The sequence below is a fragment of the Rhinolophus sinicus genome, chromosome 5 (assembly GCF_057876585.1).
Source record: "Rhinolophus sinicus isolate RSI-liver-muscle chromosome 5, RSI-T2T, whole genome shotgun sequence".
In the NCBI taxonomy this organism is placed as follows: domain Eukaryota; kingdom Metazoa; phylum Chordata; class Mammalia; order Chiroptera; family Rhinolophidae; genus Rhinolophus; species Rhinolophus sinicus.
Genome location: NC_142505.1, coordinates 84,278,549 through 84,291,173, shown reverse-complemented (window position 1 = coordinate 84,291,173; position 12,625 = coordinate 84,278,549). Strand labels below are relative to the sequence as shown.

General features: G+C 40.7%; 1 protein-coding gene across 3 annotated transcripts in view; it reads right to left on the bottom strand.

Annotated features, from left to right (window-relative positions):
- ARHGAP26 (Rho GTPase activating protein 26) overlaps positions 1-12,625 on the bottom strand; it is a 752,092-nt gene that overhangs the window by 153,613 nt on the left and 585,854 nt on the right. For all 3 annotated transcript variants that reach the window (XM_074313709.2, XM_019739058.3, XM_019739059.3), the window contains one exon: positions 12,434-12,508. In XM_074313709.2, the coding sequence (XP_074169810.1) occupies positions 12,434-12,508 (75 nt within the window). The remainder of the gene's footprint in view (positions 1-12,433; positions 12,509-12,625) is intronic.

Here is a 12,625-nt window from a genome sequence, read left to right as displayed (position 1 = left end):
TACATACCCCCAAAATGTTTAACACACACTATTCTTTATAACAGTAGAAAAAAAATTTTAAGAGAGTCAATCTAAATGTCCAATAATAGAAGAATGATTAAGTTAATTGTGGTATGTCTACTTGATGGGGTATTATGTTGCTTTTACATGATAATGATGGCTATCTAATAACAGGGAAAATACCCAGATTTTCATGTAATAATAAAACCACGGAGCAAAGAAAAAAAAAGATCAAGATTTAAAAGTTTATGAGAAACTCACAGGAAGAAAAGCTGAAAGGAAATACTCTCAAATCAAAATAGTGGTTGGCTTAGAGTGCTAGAACTATGTTTTTCATGTTTTCTAAACTGTGACTTGATTCCATTACCTTTATATAGATTTTTAAATTGCCTTAAGCCAAGAAGCGCAATGAGAGCCACCATAATTGTATCAGCTCCTGATCATTTCTTCTTGCGTGGACTTTTAAACAAATGGGTGTATTTTAAATAGGTGTATATTATTTTTAAAAAGACAGATAATTCTTGTAGTCTTCCTGAGCTGCATGCAGGTATGAATAAAAAGCATAGGTTGGGGAATATGACATCACGTGCGTCACAAACCAGCAGACCCCATCTTACCGCGGGCAAGGCAGGCGGAAGTGGAGTCTTTCAGTAGATTGAAGGGAGAGTCCAGCTTCCACAAACTAAAGACTAGTCATTTGCCTCCCTTTTCTTTCTGCACAGCAGCATTTTCAGTTGGGCTGCTGCCCGTTTTTCACACCTACTCCAAGTGCTCAACTGAGGCTCTGCCCTCCCAGTTGTGGGGAATGAGATTCAAGACAGACCAATCACGCACAGCATCTCCCTGGACCCTGTGACTGGTTCAAGGATGGCCCAAGACCAAAGCCCGCTGGATCAGAGTGAATGTCATGACTTTTCTAGGAGATAAGAGGAAAGGATACTTGCTATTTCCTGCTGGGCTTGCACCTGGAAGCTTTTGTAACTACTCGAGGTGCCACCACAGAGAGCCTCAGAATAAGTCCGACGACAAAGCCAGAGAAGGAAGAAGCAGAAAAAGTGGGTCTTGATGACACGATTTGAGCCCTTGTATCTCGGCATGCCTTTTTAATTATGTGAGCCAATAAATGCCCCTTTTCCTTAAGCCAGTTGAGGTCAGGTTTTCTGTTTTGTATAATCCAAAGAGATCTAAATGATACAGCAGATAAACAGAGACAGCCACTGTCTCTTTCTAAACAGTCGCTAAGAGTTCCTCCTGCAGGGCCAACAGCCTTCCAGCTGGAAAGGGGAATGAGTCACAGGTGGGCATGATACATTTTCTGTACACTGGGAAAGAACCCACTTTCATTCCAGTAAGAGAAGGCCAAATAGTCATGAGTGGCTTAAAGATTTAGGCTCTAATCCCCAGGTGAGGGCACAAATCCAGCTGGTCCGTACTGCTCTCAGTAGGTTCCCCTGACATCTATTGGGAGATGAGAGAGGAAAGCCTTAGCTCATAAAATGTTTGGCTCCTAACGGGAGCACCTCTATGTATTTGCAGGTGACTCTGGGCAATAATGTCACATGAAACAAACAAGGAAGAATCTAAAGAACATGATTTCATTTCTAGGTCCACAGAATGGTAAACTCCATAGCAAATTTCTGAAAAGTGAACAAAGTGTGATTTTTCCAAATATCCAAAACCTCTGCAGCTTGAATTCTTTTCTTGCTGTGTTATCTCACACTCCTCTTAATGGTTTCTTCCTGCAGAAGTATAAGTACCAAAAAACTTTGCTTGGCCTCGCTATGACCAAGACACATGGAGAGCTGCCATACTGCCTGGCTCCTGGATGCAAGACAAATGTTACTGTACATTTTTCTGAACAAACTGACTTCTGCCCAAGAAGAGTGAACATGACACTAAACAAGCAGCAGTTGGCAGGTCTGGGAGTTGTGAACTGTTCCATGAACCACATTTAGCAAACTAATGATTGGCTTCCACTTACTCAGGCTCTCTAACCATAGGACTATTGTACAGCATTACAGAGAAGAGAGTCAGTTACAGCCAGGCTAAAAGGCTTTTTATAGCAGTGATGAGGCAAGGCTCATAACTTGAGCGTGTCCATTTAATATCCAAACTAAACTGAAGACAGCCTATCAAACGGCCCCATTTTCAGAAAGTACTACTGGTGTCCACACCTCCCTACCGATGCTCCCCTCACTAACAGAATCTTCCTGGTAGTGTCTGAACAGGATGCAGACACGTGATGCAAACTTTTCTTCAGAGCTCAGTCCCTTTCTCCCCATCATGTCACCTGACCATTGCAGTGCTTAGTGAAATTGACCGAAGTTAGAGGAGCAGGCCAACGAACAAAAAGGCCTCATGTGGGGAAAGCTAAATGAGTGGCTGTCCTCCTCAACCGACTCCCATATGAATTCGGAAACACAGGAGACAAACCAGAAGCAGTGGTTACAAGGGGAGGAGCTCTTAGCATTGTCACAATGGATTGGTCCCAAAATTCATCTGGTCCACTGCTGTTGTTGACCAAAACACTAAGGACCTTGTGGAGGAAAGGATGAGGAAAGTCTCCTTTGATCTCCTGAATTTCCTAATAATATTATAATAATGTATGCAAATTAAAAAAAAAATTTTCTTTAACTGAGGAGGTAATACATGCACACGGTAAAAACATATTCAAGCAAAACAAATAGATCTACATTAAAAGGCAAGCCTTTCCTATGCTAGAGGCAACTGCTAATATCAGTTTCGTGTGTGTATGCTATCTCTCATAGCACAAGCATAAACAAGTAAAATATGAATACATACAGCTTTGTAAAAACACAAAAAGAAGCGTATGTCATTCTGTACATTGCTATTTTCATTTAACAATATCTTCAGAAATTGTTCCATCTCAGCACACAAATACATCTACTTCGCAGGACTTTACTGCCCCATAGTTAAATGTCCCATTCATGGAAACTAAGGTTGTTTCCTGGTTTTGCTATAATAAACAGTAATATTTTTACACGTCTTACCTGTAGGAAAAAAAATCCCAAAAGAATTTTGGGGTCAAAAAGTATGTGCATTTTTTATTTTGAAATATATTGCTTAACTCCTGTATCATTATATTTAAGTATGAGTGATTCCCTTCCCCAAACCTTTGACATTACATAATCTAACACTTTGATTTTAGCCAATCTGATAGGCTTAAAAAAAGATTATCTGACTGTTTGTGTTTTTTAATGAGGAGAATCATGTCTTGTGTTTAACGTCAAGGTTACTGAGGTACATTCACCCTTTTTTAAGTGTATAGTTCCATGATTACGGACAAATGTAAATAATCATGTAACCATCACCATAATCAAGATACAAGTAATTTCCATCACCCCCAAAATTAGTCTGTGCCCCTTTATAGTCAATCCCCTCCCTCCACCCCCAGTCCCCAGCAACCACTTTTATATACACATACATAGTACTTTTGAAATCTGTTCAAGTTGTTGTATAACCAGTAGTTCAATCCTTTTATTACTGAGTAGTCTTCAATTTTATGGATATGCCAAAATTTGTTTATCAATGCACTAGCTGATGGGCATTTAGATTGTTTCCAATTTTGGACTGTTATGAGTAAAGCTGCTATAAAATATCCAAATACAGGTCTTTATATGGACGACATTTTCATCTCTTGGGTGAACATCTACCAGTGGAACTGGGAAAATATGTTAAGAGTGGGTCATACAGTAAGTATGTTTACCAGAGATTGCCAAATTGCTCTCCAAAACGGTTGGGCTGTTTTGCATTCCCACTGGCAATGTGAAGGTTGCTTCACGTCTTCATCAACACATGCTATGGTGCTTAGTTTGGAAATTTTAGCTATTTAGGAGGCATGCAGAAATAACTCGTTTTTTAAATTTGCTTTTCCTTAATGACTAATAATGTTGGCCATCTCTTCATGTGCTTTTTGGCATTTGCATATTTTTTTGGTGAACTGTTTGCTCAAATCTTTTGTCCATTTTAAAAATTGTGTTGTTATGCTCTTATTACTGAGTTGCAAGAATTGTTTTTAATATATTCTGGATACAAATGATGTATCAGACATAGTTTCCCAATATTTTCTCCTGATCTGTAGTTTATCTTTTCCTTTTTCTTAAAATATTTTAAGGAGCATAAGTTTTTTATTTGGAATAAGTTCAGTTTATCCAATTTTTCTATTATGGTTCCTGCTTCTGTGTTTCCTCTAAGAAATCTTCTTGAAACCAAAGTCACAAAGATTTTCTCCTATGTTTTCTTCTAGAAGTTTTATAGTTTTAGCTCTTAGGGTTAGGAAAATGATCCATTTCTAGTCAATTTTTGTATATAGTTTAAGATAAGGGTTTAATTCATTTTTGTCCCCATATGGATCCAATCGTACTTGAACCATTGGTTGAAACGACTGTCCTTTCCCCATTGTACTTGACACCTTTACCAAATATCAATTGACCAAATGTGTGTGGCTCCTAGTTCTGGTTCCTCTTGTCTGTTCCATTGATCTATGTCATTCCTTAGGAAATACCATATGGTCTTGCTTTCCTGAACTTGACACAGCTGTATTTTATTTTCTGTCTTTTTCTAGGATCTCCTGAGCCTTTCACATTCTCCATCTCCACTACATCTTTGAAGAAGTTTATATAAGTATACTGTCCTCTATGTAAACTAGACTTCTTTCCATTTATCCTACAGGTAATTCTTTCAAGACTAGATTTAACACTTAGCAACGTGAGAAGCAAATTTGTTTACTCTAGCAAATCATTTTCTCGTTATAAAAGTCGTATCTCTTAAAAACTTTAATCATTGCCTATATCTAGTGTCCAAGAATCCAAAGTACCTACAGTCACTTCTGTTCTGAGACCCAAAACCTCTGTCTCAAGTCCCTGTCTTAGAAGAACCTGCCTGAAGCATCCCCAAGCAGAGGTGACGGTGGGAGGAGCAGAGATAAGTCTCCATCTGAGGTCTCCATCCCCTGGGAGCTGAGGATTTTCATTGGTAGTGAATTTACTAGCTCCCAGGAGGGTTAATCCCCATCCAAACAATCTGCTATCTTCCCGTCCTGGTCATCATTTGTCTGCTTCCCTGTACAGGTGGGAAAATCGGAAGTTCACTCTTTGCATGGCGCTGCTGCTTCTGTAAGGCTACAGTCTTCAAAATCTGGGGCTGTTCCCACTCATTACAAGGCAAGCCTTCGAGTCTCAGCAGTTGTTATGAAGACTGTCTAGTACTTTAGGATTTCTTCTAAAAGAAGTCCTTACTTGCTTTTGTTTATGCCACTCTGTGGAAGGGTGTGGGAGTGAAGGGCACAGAAAAAAGGAATGTGGACATTCGAGGTCCCAGAGTTGTCAGGAGGGATAATTCCTGGCTAACTCAGAGATCAGTGGATGAGGCCTGCTACTGCAATTTAGTGCTTTAAAGCACTGCAATTTAATACCTTCCATGTGTTCTCTGTAGCACCACCCTGGGTTTAAATATTAGTTTAAAAAAAAGGGGAAAAGTTACAGAATAAAATGAGAAAAATATAACAACACCAAATTTGCTATGGAGGTGAAATACTTTCAGGTTGGTGCAAAAGTAATTGCGGTTTTCACAATTATTTTTTTAACCTTTTAAACCACAATTACTTTTGCACCAACCTAATAATAGACATGCAAAAAAAGGGACACAAGGTTTCAACAGCACAGAAAGTTAGGCTCACAGTCAATATTCTGCCTGTCACCAGAGGAATGTCTACCAGGCAAAGCTCAAGTGCAGGACTGAGGAAAACCCACTTGAGAGAACAATAAGCTAGACCACGGTCCTACGCACAGCTGAAAGTACAGCCCAGGCCACTCTGGGGAGAGATGCCACGCTGCTTGGCCCCCACCCCACCCCAGCAGAGGAGCTGATTCCTGGAGTGGACAGAATTATCCTGAGATTACAGTCCAGGCAGTGAAATTAGACTGGGGACAGAAGTGGAGGGATGTCCTTTTATATCAAGAGGAAATGAATTTCAGAAGGGGTAAAGTCCTAGAATAAACATGAGAACGACAAGGGAAGAACTTCAGCACATTTCAGATTAGCCAGGAATAAACTCCACTTCTCACAGAACCGTGACCAAGTAACAGAACCAGGAGAAATCTATTCAGGTGTGTAAGTCTACACTAAACGAAAGATTTAAGAATGCCAGAAAGGTGGGTGGATTCATGTACAACAGCACTCCAATGTCATATGAGAAGATACTTCTCACAGCATTCAAGAAAATGGTAGCAAAACACGGACAGTCTGTCCACTGTGAATTAACTGAGAAGACTTATAAACTTTTCTGTGTTTGGGTTTGATCAAAGAGAAGATAAAAAAGATGATAAAATATATGATATAAAATCTGGAGACAAAAGCACTCTAAAAAAATATTCCAGAAAGCACTTGTCGGTACTCTAAATCAAATTCAGAAAAATATGGATACTGTGGAGTAAGACATCAAATAAAAAGAGAAACAGACTGAAACAATAAAGGTGATAGCTGAAAGGTAGAAAACAGCTAAATAACCAGTTATTAAAAACACTGAAAATTCAATTACAAAATTAAAATTTGCATTATAAACAGCAAAAAGGAAAAAAAAAAAAATCAACCCAAAAGAAATTTAAATGAATGACACAGATATGGGGCACAAGTTTGAGAATTTTTGCTAAAATGCAAAGAATTAGGAGAAAAACAAATATTAAAATGGTGGAAAATGATCATTTATTTTTTTACAATTGAGAATTACATAATAACAAACAAGTTTGTTTTTCTCTAGAAAAAAACATATGCAAAAACTCTTTCCTTGGACCCCAACACATGCAAAAATATGACTATATGGTAATATTTAAAAGTAGTAGAAAGGGGGAAATTTTCTCATTATATGGTTACTGATCAATCGGATAAGTATTTGAGGAAATGGAGAGTTAATTCACATTTTGCATGAATAAATTCCAGATGGATTTTAAGGAAAACAAAAAGGTTTTGTAATCCTGGAACGAGGAAGATCTTTTAAGGCATAATCCATGTAGAAAAAAGACTGAATTCATAAAAGATTGAACTTGATAAAAATTTAACATATTCATAAGACAAAACAAAAACAAAAGTACCATAAATAAAGTTCAAGATAAACGATAATCTGGGGGAAGAAAACACAGCCTCCATACCTAAAAAGGTCTTACAATTCAAAAATGACTAAAACCAACAGAAAAATAAGCGAAGGACACAAATAGGTAATTCACAAAAGGAGAAATAAAGATCAGCAAGAAATACAGGAGAAATGTCCAACTCACCCAGATTTACAGAAATGCAAAGTTAAATAAAAACAAGATACATTTAAATATATATTTATAATTTATATGCAAAAAATTCAGAGATGGCTAGGATGTGACATATAGGACACTCTTCTGAGACTTTGCCAACAGCAAATTTGGGGACATCAACTAAGGGCCCTGAAAACATGTCCATACCTTGACCCAACAATTCAACATCTTACAATAAACCCTAAGGAAGTAACGAAATATGCATATAAAAATTAAAAATAACAACAGCTAACATTTATTGACTAACATGTTGACGCTCTGGACTCAGCAACACACATGCATCTTTTCATTTAATCCTCACACTGTTATAAAGACGGGGACCATTATTACAGATGATGAGAGAGCAGACTAGATGGGTTTAAGTAACTTGTGTCCAGCCAAACGGATAAGCAGTGGAACTGCAACTTGTCTAACCCCAAAATGCATGCTTTGAACCTGTGCTATCCTGCCAATTCACCTGAGTACCTCCTGGAGTGACAGAGAAATGCAATCAGTCTGCATCGCTGAGAAAAGGGGACCGATTAAAAAGTTACAGTACATCCACCAAAATGTAGCCAAAAGAAATCACACTCCAGGAGAAACTGATTACCAACAGAAAATAGATACTTTATGCTATTACATGAAAAAAAAACCTATTAAAAAGCAGTACATATTCACAGTGTGATTCCAATTTTATACACATTTTTACAATATTATGCTATATTATGGAATATTATATTTAAAACGTGATAGCGATATGATAAAATGGTCAATTAAGATTATCTCTGGCCTGTTAGACTTATTTTCTTCTTCCTACTGTTTGTATTTCTCCACATTTGCTATGACCACTTATAACTTTTAATCAGAAAAACATTATTTAAAATATATGCTGGAAGAAAGACACGTATGGACCGAACAAGCATATAACTGATTTATATTTTTTAAATGTTGAGCTAAAATTTGGAAAGGTTCATCTGCACTTAACCCAAAAGTGCACACACGCGAGACTCTCTATTTCTAGGACCCTGCAGGTCTCCCTGAGTCCTTTATGCCCTTCAAAGATTAATGACGGCTGTTGCTAGGAGGAAGGGGCCAAGGGCAGCTCTTCGTGGGACAAGGTTCCACATTTGCTATGAGAAATTCCCACAAGCTTTCTTAAGGAACGCTAACTGGTAAAAAGACTTTCTCAAAACACTGGCTGTCACCTTCCTCTTTCCACCTAACGCCCCCCAAGTGTATTAGGTGTACAAAGTGACCAAAGGACACTGGTTTTACTTCATTCTATCCCACACTTTCAATAATAAAAACACACTATTCCGCTTTTGAGAGACTCTGACAAATAATCCAAATCTAATACAGTGCCCGGCACGTAAAAGATCATCTAATGAAGACAGAACAAAGGAACAGTGAACAAGTGATTCACACTCGGCCCCGGGGTATAGGAGCCATATTTAGTTTACAGTCTTGGCTAAACCACTCTAGTACCGGTACCGAGAACTGAAGAAAGTGCAGCGCAGGTTCACAAAGGGGAGGGGACACAGGGCTCTGCCTTCAGGCCAGGAGTCCCTAACTTCATGGCTGATGCCTCCATCCCGAGATCTACACTGTGTAACCTAACCGGTCGTGAGAATCAGGGACCCCATTCTCCACTGTTGACTAGATCTTGCACTGTGGTCATTTCTCACTTTGGATGTTCGTCTATCTGTAATGTCCCCCTGGCAAGAGGCAGCTGGCCTTGTGACTTTCAGCTGCTAGTTATTAGCTTTTTGTGACACTGCTCAGATGTTCATGATTATTTTCTGCCCCAAGGAAAACTGAGGAAGAAAACAGGACAAATATTTTATTTGAGGGCCACTAAGAGAAGCGATAAAAACAAGACCCTTTCATACTACTTGTTGCTCAGCACAGCTGAGCTAAGGAGCTTCTCTCTTACAGATTACCAAACCCATCTAAAATGTCCTATTTCATTTCCTCAGTGTCACCTTACATATAAAAAGTCTCTCATCTTTGAAACCTCTCTGCCGCTTCTACGCCCCCATGTCCAGCTGTTGCAAAGTCCTGTTGATTCTCTCTCCCCAATTGTTCTGAGCCCGCTCCTGGTTCCTGAGCTCAGCGCGGCTCTGTGGTCCAGCCTTTGGGTGTGCGCGACCCGATCTGTTGCAACTGTCTTCCTCCTCCATGTCTTTCCATTCCCATGGTCAAAGTCATGCTCCACAGTGCTGCCAGCGTCACCTTCTTCAGATTAGCATCTGATCTAGTCACACCTGTGTTGGACATACTTTTGCTATCTATCACCCAGCAGCCATTTTTCGGGAAACCACTCCTCCATCATTCTGTTATTAGTCTTGCTCAGTTCACAGGGTTCTATGGACTAACCCCCCCCGAACGCCCCCCACACACACACACCCTATCCCTCCACCATCCTCACAGAGGTGACACAGGATCACCAGCGACAGGCCCAGGGTGCAGGCCATCGGGATCCATCTGCTGGAGGTCATGTGACAGGCCTGAGATTGTGAAATGAACCGTGTGAACGGCCCTGTACTGATCAAAGTCCACCTTGGGACCTCCTGCCAGAATGTCAAGAAAGATACTCTCTTCTCGCTGATGCAAGCTCCAGCCAAGGACTACTGAGGCTGGACTATCTGGGACATTCCCACGAAGAATACAGCCAATACTAAGACAGGCAGAGGTCACAGATACTGAGAAGCCAGAGGAAAGGAGTGGGAAAGGCTCCAACAAACGTAAGATGTCACTGGAGAAACCAGACCCTTCTGCCATCTTCAACTTAGCAGTTAGGTAAGCAATTAAATGCCTTTTCTTTTTCCTTTAAACTATTCTGAATTGTCTTCTTGACACCTTTGTGGGCAAGAGTCCTAATACGCCCAACTACGCTAATTAGCAACTTTTAATAGCATCTTACTTCCTACAGAGAAAAAAACCGAAACTCCTTAGCATAACATTCAAGTTCCTCAACAAAAGGGGTCATCTCAGCTTTTCAGCTTCTGTCCCAGCCTCAGCTACTTTCAGATATTGTTAACATATAAGAAGAAGAAGAAAAATAAAATCAATACTCTCTGCTATGGGCACCACAGACCCTGACTTCTGACCCCACGCCACTGCTCAGAATACTTCCTGATTCTGAATTCTTCTTCTGTTCTCTCCTTCATTGCTCAGTCTTCTAGAACCAGCTCATCTTAGGAACCAGCATCCCATTTTACATTACAGCTTTCATATGCACGCTACCAGACACTGTGGAGACAAGGAATAACTCTCAAGTATCATTTCTAACACCTAACAATCTGTTTCAGAGAGTATATGCTCCACAAATGTCTGTAGCTCTGATCAGAAATGAAAGACTGAGGATTGATACCTGTCAGACTCTTAATTGCTCCCTACATTAGAATTTTTCAAAACCTAACCCTACCAATATACAAGCCAGCCATTGCATTCCTCGGCATTTATCCCACAGAAACAAATTAACATTCGTATACAAACTTACACACGAATGTTTATAGCAGCTTTATTTGTAATTTCCCCAGACTGGAGACAACCCAGATGTCCCTTTGTTGGGTGAATGTTTAAACGGTGGTACATCTATTTAATGGAATATTACGCAGCAGTAAAAAGAACAAATTATTGATACACACAACAACTTGAATAAATCTCAAGGAAATTATGTTAACTGGGGAAAAAAACACCAGTCCCAAAAGGTTACATACTAGATGATTCTATTTATAGAACAATCTTGAAATGACACAATTACAGAAATGGAGAGCAGAGTAGTGGTTGCCAGGGGTTAAGCACGGAGATGCGGTGAGGGGTGAGGCAGACGGGTGCAGCCACAGAAGGCCTCACAGGGGATGCTGGCGGTGGTGGCACTGTTCTGCATCCTGACAGTGTCAACACCCAGTTTGGCACATTGCACCGACGCCCAGAAAGGTGTCACTACAGCAGGAAAGTGGGTCAAGGCACTGAGAATTTCTCTGTGTTATTTCTTATAACTACATGGGAACCTCTCCTTATCTTAAAATCAAAAGGTTAATTGTTAAAGAACTAACCATAGCCCAAGTCTGAACCAAAGAGCAGATTCTCAATGCAATGCAAGAGCACCGTACAATTAATCACAGTTTCAAACAGAGGATCCCACAGTGACTAGCAATGCAATAGTTCTGCCAATAAGAGGCAAGGAGGTCTCTCAAAAAGTGATAGAGTTGTTCTTATCAACACAAGGAAAGAGATTTCTTTACGTATGAAAACTATTTTCAGACACTGGGATGGCAAACGAAATGACAAATACTGGCAGGAGAAGTGTCCCTGCCGAGAGCACTGAGCAGGGACCCTGAGCCGTAGTCCATCCTCCGAGTGCACGGCTGGGCTTCCATGGGGATGAGTAACAACCACGGATCTGTGAAATCTGATCTGTTCGCCATTTAGATCCATGTGACTCACCGAGGCTGGCTGCACTCATGTCTAAAAATACAGGAAATCTGCAGCCTAGGCAAATTTGGCTCATTGGCTCGTGGGTTTTTGATTCGAACACTGCACATTTAGAGATAGTTCTGTATTTACATCAACCAGCTGCAAAGGGTGGCGTGCTGCTCGAATTACAGAAGCAAAGAGAATCAGAAGAATTATCTGCTTACATACATTTTATCTGGGAGCCACGTGACAACTGCTCTGTAACGGGGAGCATGAGGTCTGAGGTCCTCTGGAGGCTAGAAGGATGCCCTTCCTCAGGCATTTGCCTCAGGGTGTGCCCGGCTACATGCCAGTCTCCAAAGGGGACAGAGGGAGTCAGGAGCTATTAAAGACAGAGCAGGGTGTGGTGGTCACATGAGCGACCCAGCGCCTGCCACGGGGACCGGCAGTGGCCGAGTCTATAAGCATAAAGGGTGTGGTGCCTTGGACCTGCCAGTTTTTGCTTTGTCCAGCCCCACTCAGTACCTTTTCCAGTAATTCCTGCAGCCAGGACCACGGGTGAGTGAGGCAGCTTATTTCTGGGAGTTATCTCTTGGAACACCCTGATTCCTGCCCAAGGGGCTGTCCCTATTTCCAGACCTGGGGACTTTTCACAGGTGCCCTCTCCATGTCCCCTAGGGCCTGCCTGGCAGAGCCACCGAAGCACTCACCCATCAGGACACTCAGCAACTTCTGCACCCTGGAATTGACACCCACGATTCGGTAGAGCCCTTGCTCATTGATCCCTGAGAAGAGAAACAGCGATGATTTAATTAGCGGCACGTCAAAACACAAGTCAGGCCAATCCAGGCAAAGGCATTGTTTTCATTTTCTCGGTCCTTCTAAAAGCCGCTCTAATTAAA